General features: G+C 42.2%; 1 protein-coding gene across 1 annotated transcript; it reads right to left on the bottom strand.

Moving 5' to 3' along the window:
- Positions 1–4,480: 4,480 nt before the first annotated feature.
- Positions 4,481–10,886, bottom strand: LOC138363602 (putative ammonium transporter 1). Its single transcript, XM_069322965.1, has 10 exons — positions 10,840–10,886; positions 7,742–7,914; positions 7,434–7,523; positions 6,904–7,131; positions 6,320–6,519; positions 5,949–6,185; positions 5,632–5,743; positions 5,162–5,398; positions 4,926–5,030; positions 4,481–4,788 (listed from the first exon to the last, which is right to left on the bottom strand). Exons 1-10 carry the CDS (start codon positions 10,884–10,886, stop codon positions 4,481–4,483), a joined length of 1,737 nt encoding a protein of 578 aa, XP_069179066.1.
- Between the last annotated feature and the right edge of the window lie 8,608 nt (positions 10,887–19,494).

Below are 19,494 nucleotides of genomic sequence, written 5' to 3'. Positions count from 1 at the left end.
AAAGGTTATGGATCTCTTGAAGCTCCTCCGCTTCTGGACAGGAACCGAGGACGCAGCAAGCATTTCCCCTCTGGATCGCCACACTGAGACGCTGAAATAAAAAACTGGAAGCCCTTGGGCCTCTGGTGACGTCAATGAGCTTGGAACCCAATTCCTTGAGAAATCCCAAGGCACTCTTGCCCCAGGGGCCGTGCGTCTCAGACGCTATGGGAACAAAGAGGTATTGACCATCCAGTCGCCTGTACTTGAGTGATTTTGCTGTTTCCCTGTGGTTGGCCGCCCCACCTGCTTGATCAGCTCCGAAGTGTACATAGGTGTCAGCCAGGGTGGATACACATGTGTAGTCCCACACCAACTGTCTACCCTCCTTCCATGAGTATATGGTGATGCCATCAGGACGAAGTGCGGGGAAATCCGGGTTTTGGACCCCTAGGATGCGAGGTTCTCTCTCCGCTGGGCACCCAGCTGAGACGAGGCTTCTCTTGATGATGTCATTGACCTCGTTGTGTCTTGCATGCCAGCCCTTTGTGCTTCCGCAATGCAACCCATGCAGTATATATATATATATATATATATATATATATATATATATATATATATATATATATATATATATATATATTGTGATTCTATTGGATGAACCATAGATTGGTGGGGGGGAGGAGGTTGTATTGTGGGACAGTTGCTTAATTTAGAAACTGTACTTGTGGTCGATCTCGAACCCATTGTTGATGTGACGACTTATATTGAATTTTGTAACTAGCTCATCAAGATTGTAACTTGCTTAGCTAAATGAATTGTGGGGTTCAGTCCCTGAGCCCATTATGTGCCTCTGTAACCCTTTCCACTACCACCCACAAGATGGGTATGGGGTGCATAATAAATAACCTAAACTAACGATTGTGTGATAATTATTAATTATTTATATTATTATTATAGTATTTATTATAATAATAATTATATATAATAATATTTTTATATTTATTATAATAATAATTGTTGTATTTAATAATTATCACTCTTCCTTCTAATTTTTCTTGAAGGAGGCCGGCCTCCGGTGAAAGAGGGTTGTGACGATCTCTGTCAGGAACCCGTAGGTGCGGGACCGGGACGTCCACCTCCCCGGGGTCGTGCGGCCCAGGCTCTGCTTCAGGAGGCTGGGGTCGTTCATACCCTTGCTGGGGGTGGTTCTTCTCCGGCCCCGACCACGGCGGTCTCCGGGTTTGGAGTCCCTGTGCCTTTTTTTCACCAACTTCGAGGTCATCCCCGGAACTCACAGTTCCTGCGACGGCGCTGGAACCAATCGCATTGGCGTTTGCCTTTCCATTGGAGACTTTCAGCGCCGTGGAGAGGGGGGACCTGCTGCCTGGGTAACAGTATTAACCTACCCTGGCTTTATGCCCTCGTGAGGCCTCTCCAGACCAACAACCAGAGCGCAACACCATAGTCTTCTGAGACTGATGGATGCCTACTACTACTATATATTGTACCTAATAGCCAGAATGCACTACTTAGTCTACTATGCAAACCCTGGTTTGTCTAATAAGCAGAGGTTTTCCTAAAGATCTTATGAAATAATATAGCTTTCCATTATATTTTATATGATTAAACGTATTTTTAATTTGAAACTAACATAGATATACGACCAAAATTACCTAACCTATCATAACCTAAATTAACATAACTAAGAAATATTTCATGTTCTTTATTAATATGATATAGTAATATTATATTAAGAATATAATATATTATATTAAGAACTATATTATCTTAATATAATATAGTAATATTATATTAAGAACATAAGAAATGTTCTTATTAGGTTAACCAAACATAAGTCAGTAATTCGTGTACTAAATATTATATAATATTATTTGGAATAAACCAATTTGGAAAGAAATATTTGAAAATAACGAAAATCATTCTGCATTTTAGGCCAAGTAGTGCGGTGCGACATATATATATATTTTCCAAGGAAGGGTGGAGAGAAGAAGTTCTATAGACTCAGACAGCCACCTTTCCCCGATATATTTGGAAAGGGCCATTGATGCCGACTCCTTTTTAATGGGAGTAGAGGAGATAGACCTCGAAGTTCCCACTCTGGGCACATAGCCAACATTACTCACCCTTCAACGCTGGATGAGACTAGGTCCAAGCGTCTGGCCCCCCCACCCTTGAGCAGAAAAAAACATTCTCTCTTAAATACATATATTTATTTAATTCAACATAATTGATTTGACTCAAAATGTGATATATCTCTTGTGCGACATCACAGGGTTGTTCAACAACGTGGCTACGTATCTTAACAGCAGACGATTTTCAATGGACAAATGGAGGCCATCCAGTACGAGCCCGAGTGTCTGGTGGTGGTGGGCCTCAGGAAGCACACGGGCGCCCCACAGCCCATGGTACAGGTCCCTCAACGTCGCCCTCCTCAATGTTATATGGAAGATTGTCTCTGGTGGATGATGATTCTAGTGGATGATGTGTCTGGCGAGTGATGATTTTGGTGGGTGATGTGTCTGGTGGATGATGTGTCTGGTTGGTGATGAGTCTGGTGGATGATGTGTCTGGTGGATGATGATTTTTGGTGGGTGATGTGTCTGGTGGATGATGTGTGGTGAGTGATGTGTCTGGTGGGTGATGAGTCTGGTGGATGATGTGTCTGGTGGGTGATGATTCTGGTGGATGATGTGTCTGGTGAGTAATGATTCTGGAGGGTGATGATACTGGTGGATCATGTGTCTGGTGGGTGATGATTCTGGTGGATGATGTGTCTGATGGGTGATGATTCTGGTGGATAATGTGTCTGGTGGGTGATGATACTGGTGGGTGATGATTCTGGTGGATCATGTGTCTGATGGGTGATGATTCTGGTGGATAATGTGTCTGGTGGGTGATGATTCTGGTGGATGATGTGTCTGGTGGGTGATGATTCTGGTGAATGATGTGTCTGATGGGTGATGATTTTGGTGGATAATGTGTCTGGTGGGTGATGATACTGGTGGATCATGTGTCTGGTGGGTGATGATTCTGGTGGGTCATGTGTCTGGTGGAAGATATGTCTGATAGGTGATGATTCTGGTGGATGATGTGTCTGGTGGGTGATGTGTCTGGTGGGTGATGATACTGGTGGATCATGTGTCTGGTGGGTGATGATTCTGGTGGATCATGTGTCTGGTGGATGATGTGTCTGATGGGTGATGATTCTGGTGGATGATGTGTCTGGTGGGTGATGTGTCTGGTGGGTGATGATACTGGTGGATCATGTGTGATTCTGGTGGGTGATGATTCTGGTGGATGATGTGTCTGGTGGGTGATGATTCTGGTGGATAATGTGTGTGATGAATGATGACTGGTGGATGATGATTCTGGTGGATGATGTGTCTGATGGGTGATGATTCTGGTGGATGATGTGTCTGGTGGGTGATGTGTCTGGTGGGTGATGATACTGGTGGATCATGTGTCTGGTGGGTGATGATTCTGGTGGGTGATGATTCTGGTGGATGATGTGTCTGATGGGTGATGATTCTGGTGGATGATGTGTCTGGTGGATGATGTCTGGCAGGTGATGTGTCTGGTGGGTGATGTGTCTGATGAGTGATGATTCTGGTGGATGATGTGTCTGGTGGATGATGTGTCTGATGAGTGATGATTCTGGTGGATGATGTGTCTGGTGGATGATGTCTGGCAGGTGATGTGTCTGGTGGGTGATGTCTCCGTTGGGGAAATGTCTTCACTTCATAATTCCTTTTTGTTTTCCTTACTCCTTTCAAACATGTTAAAATCATTTCTTATGTCATCTTACATCCAGTTAGGTAGTAATCCACCGCAAGTCTATAATCTTATGGGCCATCAAATCATCAAGACTGGACAACAGGAAGTAATTATCCGAGAATAGCAAACTTATTGATAGTTAAACACTTGAATACAACCCATTAAGAACAATGCAAATGTAAAAAAATGCACAATTAAAGTGCATTCGCGATGGCAGTTCTTGGAAGACTGTCGGGCGAAGGTATGTGGCTAGGCACATACTTCAAGTCCCTCCATACTTCATACTTCATTCCAGTCCCTACTTTAAGTCGTAAAATATGCTCGCCATCTTTCTCTGTCAACATCCTTCACCTTAACGTAATTCTTGTTAAACCTTTAGTTTATCAGGTTTCTTACTAAGTTCACCGAATAAAAAAAAATATATACAAAAATATATATAATATATTTCATGTAATTAGTGCAGAAAAATAATATAAATTAATTAAGTCAATTTACCGAATCAATACAAGCAAGCTTTAATGTCGAAGAACCAACAGAGAATCTCAGAGTTTTGAGGTTTCATAAGTAATGACAAACACACATACTCTCATAAGTAATGACAAACATACACCCACTTTCATAAGTAATGACAACATACACATACTTTCATAAGTAATGACAACATACAAATACTTTCATAAGTAATGACAAATAAAAGATAATCTTAAAGCTTTGTGGTTTCGTCAAAAGCCTCATTGGTGTAACAATGAGGGTCTTGACCACGTTGATCTCTGGGTTCAACGAGGACTCGCAGATCATGGTCTCCCAGTCGGACTGTGAAGCCAGCTTCAGAGACATTATTGTTGGAGTTCAAGTGGTTAGCTTCGTGGTTGTTGAGGGACACGACGGGCGAGAGGTGGGATGGGACTGGTCCTGCACGACTCCAGTATACAAGGTGTCCAGGGACTGGAGCTGGGTCCTGGGAATTAGTCAAACCAAATTCTTCTGGGGCAGACATGTTGGGTGGAAGATCTGGAAAATAATGGATTAGATGAATAGTGGAAAATGTTGATAACAAAACTGTATGAATTTCTATGATGCATTTCATTAATATCAAATAAATAAACATCACACACAAAACTTTAAAAGCAACTTAGTTGACAACTTACTTGAATTCCTCTTGTTCTCCTGAGTGTTTACGGATCCATCGTACTGGCTCTCCAGCCAAGCGTCAGCTGGGTAGGCTGGCTCCCCGTGCTTCAAGATGTCCATTCCTGGCGTATAGATATTGTTAGAGATATAGAACATATACAATGTATAATGAATGCGTTCATAACACTAAAAATATAACAATTATCAATTATATAATACAAAAGTGAAAACTTTATGTATTATCTTCACTTGCCTGCAATTTCCATTTCTGGAGGCACCCTCAAGAGGCCGAGCAGCCTGAGGGAACCAAACATAACTAAACAGAGACCACCAGACCAGGCCACTATGGCCAACGCCCCCACTATGTTCCAGGCGAGGACCTCCGCGCTGCCCCCGTACACAATGCCACCATCCTGGAAGAGGGCCACAGCAACCAGCCCCCACAACCCACCTCCCATGTGTACAGCCACAGCATCAAGTGGGTCGTCAACTGTCGAAGAAATATTTATTAACTTTACATCCACAACCTCAACAGTCCCAATATGCACGTACGCTTCCCAATAATATAAAATTTTATAAATATTATTATTTAAGTATATGCCATCTACAGAACATAACGTTAAAGTTAAAATATTTCAAACTCAAGTTAGATAAAACTGGCTACTTGTTGCCTTCTTGAGACAAAGTTAAGAAAACTGAGCGGTGAGAGAAGCAGTGACGTACCCTTCAACTTGGGCAGGAGGGTGTGGATGGCGAGGAACACTGATCCACCCACTGTACCAATGACACTGGCACTCCACGGCCGCACAACGTTGCACCCGGCACTGATTGACACCTGTCATGGAAACATGTCCTTAAGCATTGGATAAACAAACTCAGACATATTGCAAGTAACACCATTTTGATAAGAAATTTGTTATGTTATCATAATACTAAGTTAAGTTTAAATCAAACGTCTGTCAATGAAAATTTACAGCGAGCAGAGTCCATCATACTAGCGCTAATGGACTCCCGGCCACACAGCGCAGAGCGGTACATACCATGCCAGCGAGAGAACCATTAAGGGCCATTAGGAAGGACCAGGTGGACTCCCTCCCACACAGCACAGAACGGTACACCAAGAGCACAGCGATGCCTCCTGAAGACGCCGAGATCACAGTGTTAAAGACAGCCTTGGCAATGGCTACAGCATCACCCTCGTGGCTGATGGACGCTTGGGACCCTCCGTTGAAGGCCAGGAACCCGAAGAGCAGGATGAAGCCTCCCAAAGCTGCCAGCTGGAAGTTCAAACACAACTTTACACCTCCACCTTGACGTGTAATATTTGTATTAAACATGATAATCCACAAATATTTATATCTTGCTTTATGACTTCAGATAATAATATATTACCACTGTTCTATGAACATACCGGCACAGAGTGTCCACGTATCTCCTTGCCCTTGGGTCCGAAGCGACCAATTCTGGGCCCAAGAATTACAGCCCCAACAAGAGCTGCCACGCCCCCTGTGAGGTGGACGACGCCAGAGCCACCGAAGTCCTGGTAGTGTTGAGTCTTGAGCCAGCCAACGTCTGACCAGGTCCAGTGTGACACCACAGGGTACACCACAGCTGTACAAACACAAATATTATCATAACTGAGCTGTTACAACACACAAACATGATTAAAACACGGCACACTACAGCTGTACCAACACTGCTGTATTTAATAATGTATCTATTAATTCCGTGGGAAATGTATTATTGTTTGCATTGCCTTTTAAATTTATTGAGAAACACATAAAGTTTAATTATAATGATCAGTGTTAGGCTATTATTGTCTAACAAATTGTCTTTCTCTCAAGATTGCCCTGTTAAGGTTCCTCTCAAATATTATCTAAATTATATAAATAAAGCCAGTGAGTAAAGTTATTTATTCATTGACCACAAAATAGTGTAAAGTATCCTGCTAAATTTGAAACATACTTTACAGAGAGAAAGAGGCTTCACACCCACCTGACAGCACGGTCGTGTAGATGAGATAAGCATTGAAGGCACACCGCTCAGCCATCGACCCCGAGATGATGGTGGAGGCTGTGGTGGCGATGACGAACTGGAAGAACCAGAAGGCCAGGTGCTCGTCCGACAGCCCGTTCGACGCCCAGTACTCTGTACCACAGAAGCTGTTCCCGCCTCCAAACGCCAGCGGGAACCCCACCAGCCAGTACGCTATGCCACCAATGACTGGGGAGAGTAACAGGGCAGATGGTTAGTACAGGGTGGGGACGATTGTGGAATTCATATCATTATTACTACGTGAGGCTTGGTGGGAGGAAGTCGGTTAATTAAATACAGAGAACAATTTAGTATATAACACCAGCAGATGGAAAAGCAAAAGCAGGAAATTACAGGAATACAAGAGTCGGCAAAGTTATATACATTGAGAGCTTACTTTAGCTATGAGATAGGAATAAAAAAATCATGTGTTGGTTCACCAGACATAAGCCAGATACGATAACAAATAACGAAGGTGTTTGATAACTTACAGACATCGAGCATGTTCTTGAGAAGGATGTTGGTGGTGTTTTTGGACCTTACGGAGCCTGCCTCAAGGAATGCGAACCCGGTCTGCAAGACTGAAATATAAACAAATGTTAGTCAAAAGTACAAATTGCATTCCAAATACATTATTCTAAGCATAATAAAACAAAATCTAACACACAGATTATTGTACGTCTATATACAACTATATAAAATACAAATATTTTATTAATATACAAAATGTGAAATAGGTGCCATATATATATGTTTAAATACTTGAAAAAAGAGAGAAAACACAGATTTTGGTACTTACTGAATATGAGGATGCCGAACACAATGAGGAAGAGGGTGTCCAGGTCCTTCTGCAGAATGTCCAGTTCCCGGGACATTGGCGTTGGGTTCTCGCCAGACATTAGTAAACTTATATTGTGTCCGGCATCCATATTTGTTGCTGCCAGCGAGACTTCCAGATCTCTCAAATTGTAGCTTAAAAATTATTAGCAAAATAAATTTCCAGACAAAATTAACACGTCGTAAATTCCTGTGGATGTAATGTGGAGCAAGCCAAGCAGCTCCGAGGGTCTCGCCTTCCTGCTGCCAGGGCCTGCAACCTAATATCTAATTTCAGCGACCCTCTGGAGTATATATAGGTGAGCAACCAAGTTGCCGATTGGTACTTTTTGCAGATACGTCACTCTTCCGGGTAATTTGGGATATCGATATTTATGGCAGGTGGCTGCAAGTAATGAATCCCCCAATGGTGAACATTCCAGTTGTAAAGTATGTGAACAAGAGTTGGGACATACTCTCCAACACTAATTTGTGATTGCCCTGTTATCAGTGATTTCAGACCAAATGGTATGAGGTACTCTGATATTTGTAATTATTTCATATACTAAGAAGTGTATGAAGTTGAAGATATTCTTGTGCTGTACCCAGATTTTGCTAGTGGAGGCTAATAGATACCTTACTTTTCATGCTCTCTCCTGATTCCATGTATGACTAGCTGTCCTGTGAGGTGGGGATGTTGGATGAGGGTGTAGCTGGTTTTTTATCTACACAGTGTGGTAGATCAAAAGGGGCTTCTGCAGAATAGGGTAGAAGCACATTGTTGTGTATACCTAAGCTTGTTAAAAAGACATTATTTGAGAGGAATTTGATAGAAACTGGTAAAAATAAATATAATATAATATTTCCATGATCAGTGCTTAGCTCTTATAAAAATCATAACGTTAATATTTAGTCAAAGTTAATTTATTTTTGTACTGAGGTAGGTATTTTCTCCCCTGATTCCGTGTATGATTAACCATCCTGTGAGATGGGATATTAGATGAACTTATAGCTAGTTTTTAATCTACAATGTATAATCTTTCATATATAATAGGGTAACAGCACATTGCTGTGTATACCTAAGCTTGTTAATAAAAAAAGGGTAATTTAGCAAGATGTTTAACAAAAAAGTTTGTTTCCCGACCCGCCGAGGAATAGTTCGACACTTGATCCATGTTCCATATTTTAATATCCTAAATATTTAGATACTTTGCATATTTTCTATAATTTTCTCGTTCATATCTTTTTATTTTGTAGGGGGAACACTCTCCACCATTACATTCCTCCCATGGTGGTAGTTGTTGTTTTAGATTCAGCTACTGGGAACACTTAGGAGGGTAGAAATAGCCTAAGCTACTCCATCCCTTTGAGATGTATTCTCTTGTCTCAATAAATATACTTCAACTTGAACTCGGAACAAAATATCCATGTGGCACGGGCAATAGTGAGCCCGTAATTGAGTTTGGTTATTCACGATAACTTTGTTATTGTGATATTTGGGTCAGAGTTTTAAATGAAGGTAGAGTTTCCTTCTTTTCGCAATGGTTTTAGTCTTTAGTTTTAATAACATTATCTTGGTGGCGGGTATAGATGCACAATGTTCACTAGTGCGTCCCATTCTTCAACTGCTTTGTTAACCATTGTTGTGGATTTTGTATTTATTTTATTTATTTGATTTATATACAAGAGTTCTTACATTCTTGTACAGTCACTAGCACGCATAGCGTTTTAGGCAGAACCTTAATTAATCCTAATTTTTCCCAGGAATACGACCCGCCAAATCATTTAACAACCAGGTACCTATTCACTGATGGTAAACAGAGGCTTCAGTTAAGGATTGGCGCCAAATAAATCCTTCCCGGCCAGGATATGAACCTAGGCCAAAGTGCTCGCGAAATGCCAGGCGAGTGTGTTACCACTTCGCCACGGGGCCCATAGATTTAATGCAGCTGCTCCAGGTGGTTGAATGTTGAGTTTGATGTGAAGGGCTTCAGTTGCTTCACATTATAGTAAGTGATGCAATAGTGGCATTTCTACACCTGTTCTACATATATGACACCCTTTACCTATTGGGTTTATTACCTCCCAGCAGCACTTGTAACCAAGTCTTAGTTTGTGTATGGCTACTGCAATGTCCCTGTATAGCTTTTATCCAGGCTTGAAAGAGGATTGATTGATTGATGAAGATTAAGCCACCCAAAAGGTGGCACGGGCATGAATAGCCCGTAAGTGGTGGCCCTTTTGAGCCATTCCCAGTATCAAGATCTGATACTAGAGATCTGTGGAGGTGCAAGTGCACCCTGCGTGACGGGAGATGTCTCCCGTGTTGAAAGAGGATTACCCAGTAGCTTTGTACCACATCGCGGTGGGTCTGCCTTCCGTTACTTTGGCTCTGTGGCAACTTTTGACAGTCAGGAATATTTTCTTCTTGATTTGCTCCTTAATCTGTGAGAAACTTGACGTTATTTTTACCTGTACCCATGGCGGTGTTAATTGTTTCTCATATAACAAAACACACTCATTAGCGTCCCCTGCACTCGTTAACCTAATTGGAGAATAAATATTTACCTCAGAAATTATCCCTAATACTCTGTAAGTGTAGTTCCTTCCTCATTACCTCAATCAGAATTTCTCTGGAATCCTAAGATTAGTTTCAGGGCTTCTTTTTGCAACTTCTCTAACTAAATCAACAGCTCTGTGTTCCATTCGGGTTTGGAACGGGTTCTTGGGTTATGGAACAAATTATCAGGTAACCTAGTAGTCGTTGGATCACTAGATTGTTTCAAGAGTAGGTTAGACACAGATATGAGTGAGTTTGGGTGGGCATAAATAGGAGGATGGGGGAATTAGGGGCTCGACCCCGAGTCCTTTGCCCCTACCTGGACAAGGATCTGTCATCTTCGTTCAGGTCGGTGTTCTATCCCCGACCGTCTAAGTAGTTAGGAAATGTCTATGTTTATCTCTCAGAATGTTCGGTAATACGTTTATTGCTTGTGATGTGTGTCTATGTATGTATTAACACGATGTACTGAACGGGGTGAGAATAGCTTGAGCTACCTCATCCCTTTGTGTGTATTTTACCTCAATAAACTTATTTCAATTTCAATTTCCAAGTAGTTGGGCACCATTCCTTCCCTCCGTCCTATCCTAAATCTTAATCCCTTCCAAAGGTTATATTGTCCTAATGGCTTAGCGCTTTCTCCTGATAATTACTTTACCTCTCCTTATCCCCAAGTGTGACCTGAGAACGTAGACTACTCTGCTGTTTCACAAGGGATCAGGGTATATTATTTGTTCGTTGAGTTTCAATATATTCCTTTATATACATGCGTTAACCAGCGTATGTTGTTACATATTTATGTTTAAAACTGTTCAATCTTTCAATAACCAATTTGCTCAATGACTCGTCAATCATTGTGTGACCGTTCCACCTGTCCAACCTTGTTACTGTTTAACGTACTTCTTAACGTAATTCTTATGGTGTTTACGGGTTATTCATGCCCGTGCCACCTCTTGGGTGTCTTAATCTTTATCAATCAATATCCACAATATCCAGGATTGGCTTTGGCTCGACGTCGAATCGATGTTGATGACGTTACTTTAACGTTGAATACGCGTTGCTCTTGGATAATTGTTCCCACTGGGGTGGGTTCATTACAACGAGGTCATTACATTACCATAAACTACCGCTTCATAGCGATATATGAACCTTCATTTGTTTCATTTGATTGATTGATTGATGAAGATTAAGTCACCCAAGAGGTGGCACGGGCATGAATAGCCCGTAAGTGGTGGCCCTTTTGAGCCATTACCAGTATCAATAGATGATACTGGAGATCTGTGGAGGTGCGACTACACCCTGCGTGACGGAAGATGTCTCCCGTGATTTAAACAGATTGAATTGATTGATGAAGATTAAGCCACCCAAGAGGTGGCACGGGCATGAATAGCCCGTAAGTGGTACAATTTTTTTTCTCTCAGTATTCTGAGGTTGCATTTAACCATCAAGCTGTTATCGTGGGGGAGGATACTGCTTCACAGTCTTTATGAGGGTGTCCAGCTGCTGGACACTTTTGTTGACCAGGAGAGTGGCTGTGTTGATGGCTTCAGGGTGGCCACTGCATGATTCAGGAACTCTTAAAGCTCTTCTAAGGTCATTGGTTGCTTCACATTCCAGAAGATAGTGAAGTAATGGCTTTTCTGTGACAGTTTGGCAGAAGATGCACTCTCTCTGTCGGGGTTCACCAATCTCCCAGTTGCATCTGTAACCTAGACATAGTCCATATAACCTAACTGCTATTTCCCTGTGGATTCCTTTTGGGATATTTAACCTTTCTAATTTGGTTGCCTGAAGATACCATGTTGCAGATGGCGAACCTTCAGCTATTCTCTGGTGTAGGTAGGCTTTGTTGAGATGTGAGAGTTTTTTGGTGATGATGTTTTTTATGTTCTCTAGGCTGGGTTCATTAAACAGTTCGAAGTGTTATATGAACAAGTCGTCAGCTGTCCTGGAAGCTTCCGTGTAGTGTCATTAATCAGCCATTATCTCCAACCACTTGGGCTGGACGGTACAGCGACGGTTTTTTGTTATTAATACATTACGTACCTCTGCATTAGTGCAGCTACCCTAGACTATATGAAGGAGCACGAGAGACATCTCCCGTCACGCAGGATGCAGTCGCACCTCCACAGATCTCCAGTATCATCTACTGATACTGGTGATGGCTCAAAAGGGCCACCACTTACGGGCTATTCATGCCCGTACCACCTTTTGGGTGGCTTAATCTTCATCAATCAATATGAAGGGGGAGTACAGCTGCCCTAGACTATATGAAGGGGAGTACACCTGCCCTAGACTATATGAAGGGGAGTACACCTGCCCTAGACTATATGAAGGGGAGTACAGCTGCCCTAGACTATATGAAGGGAAGTACAGCTGCCCTAGACTATATGAAGGGGAGTACAGCTGCCCTAGACTATATGAAGGGGAGTACAGCTGCCCTAGACTATATGAAGGGGAGTACAGCTGCCGTAGACTATATGAAGGGGAGTACAGCTACCCAAGACTATATGAAGGGGAGTACAGCTGCCCAAGACTATATGAAGGGGAGTACAGCTGCCCTAGACTATATGAAGGGGAGTACAGCTGCACTAGACTATATGAAGGGGAGTACAGCTACCCTAGACTATATGAAGGGGAGTACAGCTGCCCTAGACTATATGAAGGAGAGTACAGCTGCCCTAGACTATATGAAGGGGGAGTACAGCTGCCCTAGACTATATGAAGGGGAGTACAACTGCCCTAGACTATATGAAGGGGAGTACACCTGCCCTAGACTATATGAAGGGGGAGTACAGCTGCCCTAGACTATGTGAAGGGGAGTACAGCTGCCCTAGACTATATGAAGGGGGAGTACAGCTGCCCTAGACTATATGAAGGGGAGTACAACTGCCCTAGACTATATGAAGGGAAGTACAGCTGCCCTAGACTATATGAAGGGGGAGTACACCTGCCCTAGACTATATGAAGGGGCAGTACACCTGCCCTAGACTATATGAAGGGAAGTACAGCTACCCTAGACTATATGAAGGGGGAGTACAGCTCCCTTAGACTATATGAAGGGAAGTATAGCTGCCCTAGACTATATGAAGGGGAGTATAGTGTGTCAAAACGCTAGCTCCGTGATGCAAAAAATCCCCATCACACAGGAAATTGAAATTGAAATTGAAATAAGTTTATTGAGGTAAAATACACACAAAGGGACGAGGTAGCTCAAGCTATTCTCACCCCGTTCAGTACGTCGTGTTAATACATACATATAAACACATCACAAACAAATCACACAGGATGGTTAGTCATACAGAGGCATATGATAAGTAGTCTGCACTGACAGACTCCGGGTGCATTATGAGGATATCATGAACACAAGAGTGAACAAGGTAGCAGTGATACTAAAAATCCCCATCACACATGATGGTTAGTCATACAGAGCCATATATTCAGTAGCCTGCACTGGCAAATTTTGGGTGCACTATGAGGATATCTTCAAGAACACAAGAGTGAATAAAGTAATTGCAAAGCTCCAGGTATCTCATGCCAACTGGTCTGAAAGGTCTAATAACTGGGCTCGGTGGTGTAGTGTGGGAGATCATGCCGCAGTTCCTGCTCACAGAGTTTGTACCTGGAGTGCTCAGGATTGGGAGATCCGTCACCTGCAGCCACCTGCCACAGGTAACGGTAACCAAACCTAATCCTGGCAACCACTGTGTCGCACAGTCTGGTGGACGTTTTGTGTTGCTCATTTTCTGTTTATATATATATATACAAGAGTTGTTACATTCTTGTACAGCCACTAGTACGCGTAGCGTTTCGGGCAGGTCCCTGGAATACGATCCCCGCCGCGAAGAATCGTTGTTACAACCAAGTACCCATTTTACTGTTGAGTTAAACAGAGGCTACAGTTAAGGATTTGCGCCCAGTAAATCATCCCCGGCCAGGATACGAACCCATGACAAGCGCTCGCGGAACGCCAGGCGAGTGTCTTACCACTACACCACGGAGACTAGATATATAGATATAGGTTTCAGATATGAACAAATCATAGCTTATTATACTAGTGCTTTCAGGTCGTTGGGAGTCAGTAATTTGTTTCCTATCAGACCTGAGTGTTTGGAACAATATAGTTTTGACGGTAGAGATGGGGATACCTAGTTCTAATTCAACTTCATCTTTGTTACACGCTAATTTGGCTGCAATGTCTGTCTCATTATGACGGGTTATATTTATTTTTGTATCTTTTTGAATCTCCTTTGTATGGATACCATCACAGCGACGGTATCGCTTCATGCAGGTCGGCGTTCAAACCCACCGACCGTCCATGTGTTTGGGTACCATTCCTTCCCATCCCAAATCCTGATCCTGGGCGCTTTCCCCCGATAATTCCCTTTCCCCCTTCAACCACCGTGGCATCAGTGGGAATTAGCTGTAAAAATCACCAACCAGCATCTCATCTGGTCGCCTATAAATACCGCAGTGCTCCCCGAAAACAGACAGTAGTTGGAGGAGCTTGAGAGTCAGAAGGTGTACCCTGTAGCGAGTAGATTATCCCAATAATATACTCGCTCCAAAAATAGTGTTAATATTCCTGTCAACCTTTGGAGATGAATGAGGTGAGGCGTTGCCCGGGCAACACGGTGAGGTGTTGCCCGAGCAATATAAGCAGCAAGAATATCAAACATTAACTAGTCTACTTTCAAGTGTGGTCTAGAGCAGACACTTGCGAGATACTGTACCAACGCTCAGTGCGCTCAACTCACACGAACGTATCACCTGTGTACTTCTGTATATTCGACCAAATATATATATTGTATCTTAGTGTCTGTGTTTATTTGTCACCATACATTACGTAACAATAGAACCGTTACATTGGTCACCCACTGAGCGTTGGTACAGTATCTCGCAAGTGTCTGCTCTAGACCACACTTGAAAGTAGACTAGTTAATGTTTGATATTCTTGCTGCTTATATTGCTCGGGCAACACCTCACCGTGTTGCCCGGGCAACGCCTCACCTCATTCATCTCCAAAGGTTGACAGGAATATTAACACTATATTTGGAGCGAGTATATTATTGGGATAATCTACTCGCTACAACCCCATTTCGTCTTCAGTTAACTAGGATATTTTCCTTGCGATTTTGAGAGATCCAACTATGGATTCCGGCCAAGATATAACCTGGTTAATGTCTGCCGAAGACCCGCCGTCAGCGACGCTGTCTTCAGTCGTCCGAGAGGAACGTGACCTGCTGGCTCCCTCGCTGACTGACCAGGACATGTTCTTCCTCATTCTGACCGGAATCCTAATATTCAGTGAGTATCAACGTTAATGTTATTTCCTATCATTAGCGGCACGTTTCTAATTAACAGTGTCCTCTTGAAAGCACCACTTTTAAAAGTATATAAACAGATATACAGATCACGGTATCTCCATATACATTACTTTTGGAGGGAGAATACTAGGCTGCGACCGGGTCTATCTTTCCCATCCCCGCTCTCTCAATTACTCCTCTCTCTCTCTCCCCCTTTCAGTTATCTCTTTCCGTATTCTCCCCTCTCTTCTGCTCTGTCCTATCTTACCCCTCTTCCCCAACATCCACCCTTTCTCACCTTTCCTGCCCTCTGTCCCCACCCCCCTTTCCCTTCGATCTCTATCGCAGAAAATGTAATACTGAATTCGCTTTCACCGTCTGCATCACTACATATTTCCTACATACTATCTTTATTTTTGTAAGCTTCTTCACTACTCATTATCTTACAGTCTTTATTTAAGGCATCTCACCGTCTTTATTGACGGGCATCATCACTTACCGTCTTTATTTCACCCAATCTTCCTCGCTGTAAATACCTAAACTACTCACAGCCATCATCACTATAACCATCTTCACTACACACAGCCTCCAACACTGTAACGATTTACATTACAAATAACCATGCTCATCCCTGTAACCATCTTCACTAAATACTGTCTTTACTAAAACTTATTTAGTGGATACTAACCATCCACTAAATACGTGGATGAATGTAGAAAATAGAGAACTATTAGCTGAATATCAAATAAATGGATTTATTCACACAGATAGATATATTAGACGAGGAGGGGGAGTAGCCATATATGTTAGGGACAATTTGAAATGTAGTCTCAAAGAGGGAATCAAAACTGAACCACACACAGAAACTATATGGATAGAATTTAACGAAAAAGCAAATCTTATAATAGGAGCTATATACAGGCCACCAAACTTAGTCGGGATGGAAGCAAAGCACCTATGGGATGAAATATCTAGAGCATCTGGGTCTAACAGTATTTGTGCCATGGATGACTTTAATTTTAGTGGAATAAATTGGTTTAACAGAACAGGGAATAATGAAGCAGAAGATTTATAGAATTAATTGACGATTGCTTTCTTACGCAACACATTGGAACCAACGCGGGAAAATAATATTTTAGATTTAGTGTTAACTAGCAGGGGAAACACAAATTAATGACATCGAAATAGGGAGTGAGCTAGGGAACAGTGATCACAAAGAAATCAGATTTAGCATAAAATGGAATAGATCTGAAGGAGAAAATTATGTTAACGTGCCAGATTTTCGAAAAGCTGATTTTAATAGCCTAAGAAATGTTTTGGGTCAAATAGATTGGAAAGTCTTTGGCATGAGAGTTGGCCGGTCTTGGAGCGAGACATGAACCCAGCGATTGGTGCCTAAGAATTTTTTGGTCAAATAGATTGGAGTCATGGGCATGGGGGTTTGGCAGTCTTGGAGCGAGATGTAAACCCAGCGATAGGTGACGTAAAAAGGGATTTCGATGTGGATTTAAAATATAACTGATTTAAAAATATTCTATGCAAAGCACAGGAACGTAGTATTCCATACAAATTGAATAGATCGAATACTAATGACCCAAAATGGATAACAAAGTATCTGAAGAACCTTATAGGTAGAAAGAGCGTGGTACAAAAGGATTAAGAATAGGGAAGTCAGATTAGAACAGGAATTCGTACAACCGGTTAGAAATGTTAAAAAGACAGTTTGACTAGTTTAGCAGTTACCAGGGAGGATGTTATTAAACAAACAGTAAAACTCAAACCAAACAAATTCCCAGGGCCGGATGAAGTGTTTGCCAGGGTGCTTAAAGAATGCAAAGAGGAGCTTTGGGAGGCACTGTCTACCATATTTAATAAATCAATAGAGTCAGGCAGAGTCCCAGAGTCATGGAAGGTTGCTAATGTGGTACCAATTTTTAAGAAAGGAGATAGATCACTTGCATCAAACTATCGGCTAAAGGACTAGGAGACCGACATACATTCTGTTATATATAGAAATCAATTATTTATTCAGTAATAAAATACAGGTATTCTCTATTCTGGAAATATTTTTAACATGCTTTAAATGAATTTGATATACAATTTGTATTTTTTTCCAACAGTGTTGCAGATGGGGTTCACGTTGCTTGAGGCAGGATACGTAAGGTCCAAGAACACTGCCAACATTCTTTTCAAGAACTTACACATTATTGGTAAGTAATCAAACACCAGCCTTCGTTTTTAATTAGGAGGGCAAAAAGAAACTATGAAGTTCGCATAGCAGGGCAAGCAAAGACAAATTCTAAAGTTTTTTTTCAGTTAATATCGAACAGACTAGGGAAAGTATAGGTCCATTAAAAACAAACATGTCAGATAACGGATAATGACGAGGAGATGAGTAGTATTTTTAATAAATATTTTATCTCTGTATTTACTAAAATGGAACTTAACACCATGCCTTCAGCCGAACAAGTCTATGTGGGTTGGAACGTGGACAGGTTTAGCAGTTACCAGGGAGGATGTTATTAAACAAACAGTAAAACTCAAACCAAACAAATCCCCAGGGCCGGATGAAGTGTTTGCCAGGGTGCTTAAAGAATGCAAAGAGGAGCTTTGGGAGGCACTGTCTACCATATTTAATAAATCAATAGTCAGGCAGAGTCCCAGAGTCATGGAAGGTTGCTAATGTGGTACCAATTTTTAAGAAAGGAGATAGATCACTTGCATCAAACTATCGGCTAAAGGACTAGGAGACCGACATACATTCTGTTATATATAGAAATCAAGTATTTATTCAGTAATAAAATACAGGTATTCTCTATTCTGGAAATATTTTTAACATGCTTTAAATGAATTTGATATACAATTTGTATTTTTTTCCAACAGTGTTGCAGACGGGGTTCACGTTGCTTGAGGCAGGATACGTAAGGTCCAAGAACACTGCCAACATTCTTTTCAAGAACTTACACATTATTGGTAAGTAATCAAACACCCGCCTTCGTTTTTAATATGTGAAGTTCTCGCCCATTTCTTGAGAAATATATATTTGGTTTTCCAAACCCAAGTCTGCAGGTGTTATGCATAATTTTGAAATTATAAAAATTCTACTACCATATCGTCCTCTTTAATCCCTCCCTGGCCCGCCTTAACTACTTCTTTCCAGTACTGTCTCCATCACTTCTTTTAGTGCTTATTCCTGTACTAAACATCTACCTTATTGCTCTCTCCAGTCATAAGTGCCATAGCGTACTTGCTGGTAGGGTTCCAGCTGGCATTTGGAAGAGGAAACAGCTTCTCTGGCATGGGCGATTAGACATACGGGCTGGCGGACGTGCGCCTGGCCTTTTGGTTGTTCCAGTTCGCGTTCGCTGCCACAGCTGCCACCATAGTCTCCGGGTCGATGGCTGAGCGGTGTGCCTTCAACGCCTACCTCATCTGCTCCGTCATGCTGTCTGGTGGGTGGAAGGAATCCGATTCTCTTTATCTCTTTGTTTCTGTGTCTCAAAATTCATAAGAGAGGAGACTGTCTAACATTTGCACAGCTGGCATATGTAAGACAGCCCCTATGGTGTACCTGGATATGACAATGTTTGTGTTGGTACAGCTGTGGTGTACCGTGTTATGATAATATTTGTGTTTGTACAGGTGTGGTGTACCCTGTGGTGTCACACTGGACCTGGTCAGATATTGGCTGGCTCAAGACTCAACACTACCAGGACTTCGGTGGCTCCGGCGTGGTCCACCTCACAGGGGGCGTGGCAGCTCTTGTCGGGGCTGTAATTCTTGGGCCCAGAATTGGTCGCTTCGGACCCAAGGGCAAGGAGATACGTGGACACTCTGTGCCGGTATGTTCATAGAGCATTAGTAATGTGT

The sequence above is a fragment of the Procambarus clarkii genome, chromosome 11 (assembly GCF_040958095.1).
Source record: "Procambarus clarkii isolate CNS0578487 chromosome 11, FALCON_Pclarkii_2.0, whole genome shotgun sequence".
Classification (NCBI taxonomy): domain Eukaryota; kingdom Metazoa; phylum Arthropoda; class Malacostraca; order Decapoda; family Cambaridae; genus Procambarus; species Procambarus clarkii.
This window is presented reverse-complemented; position numbering and strand designations above follow the sequence as displayed.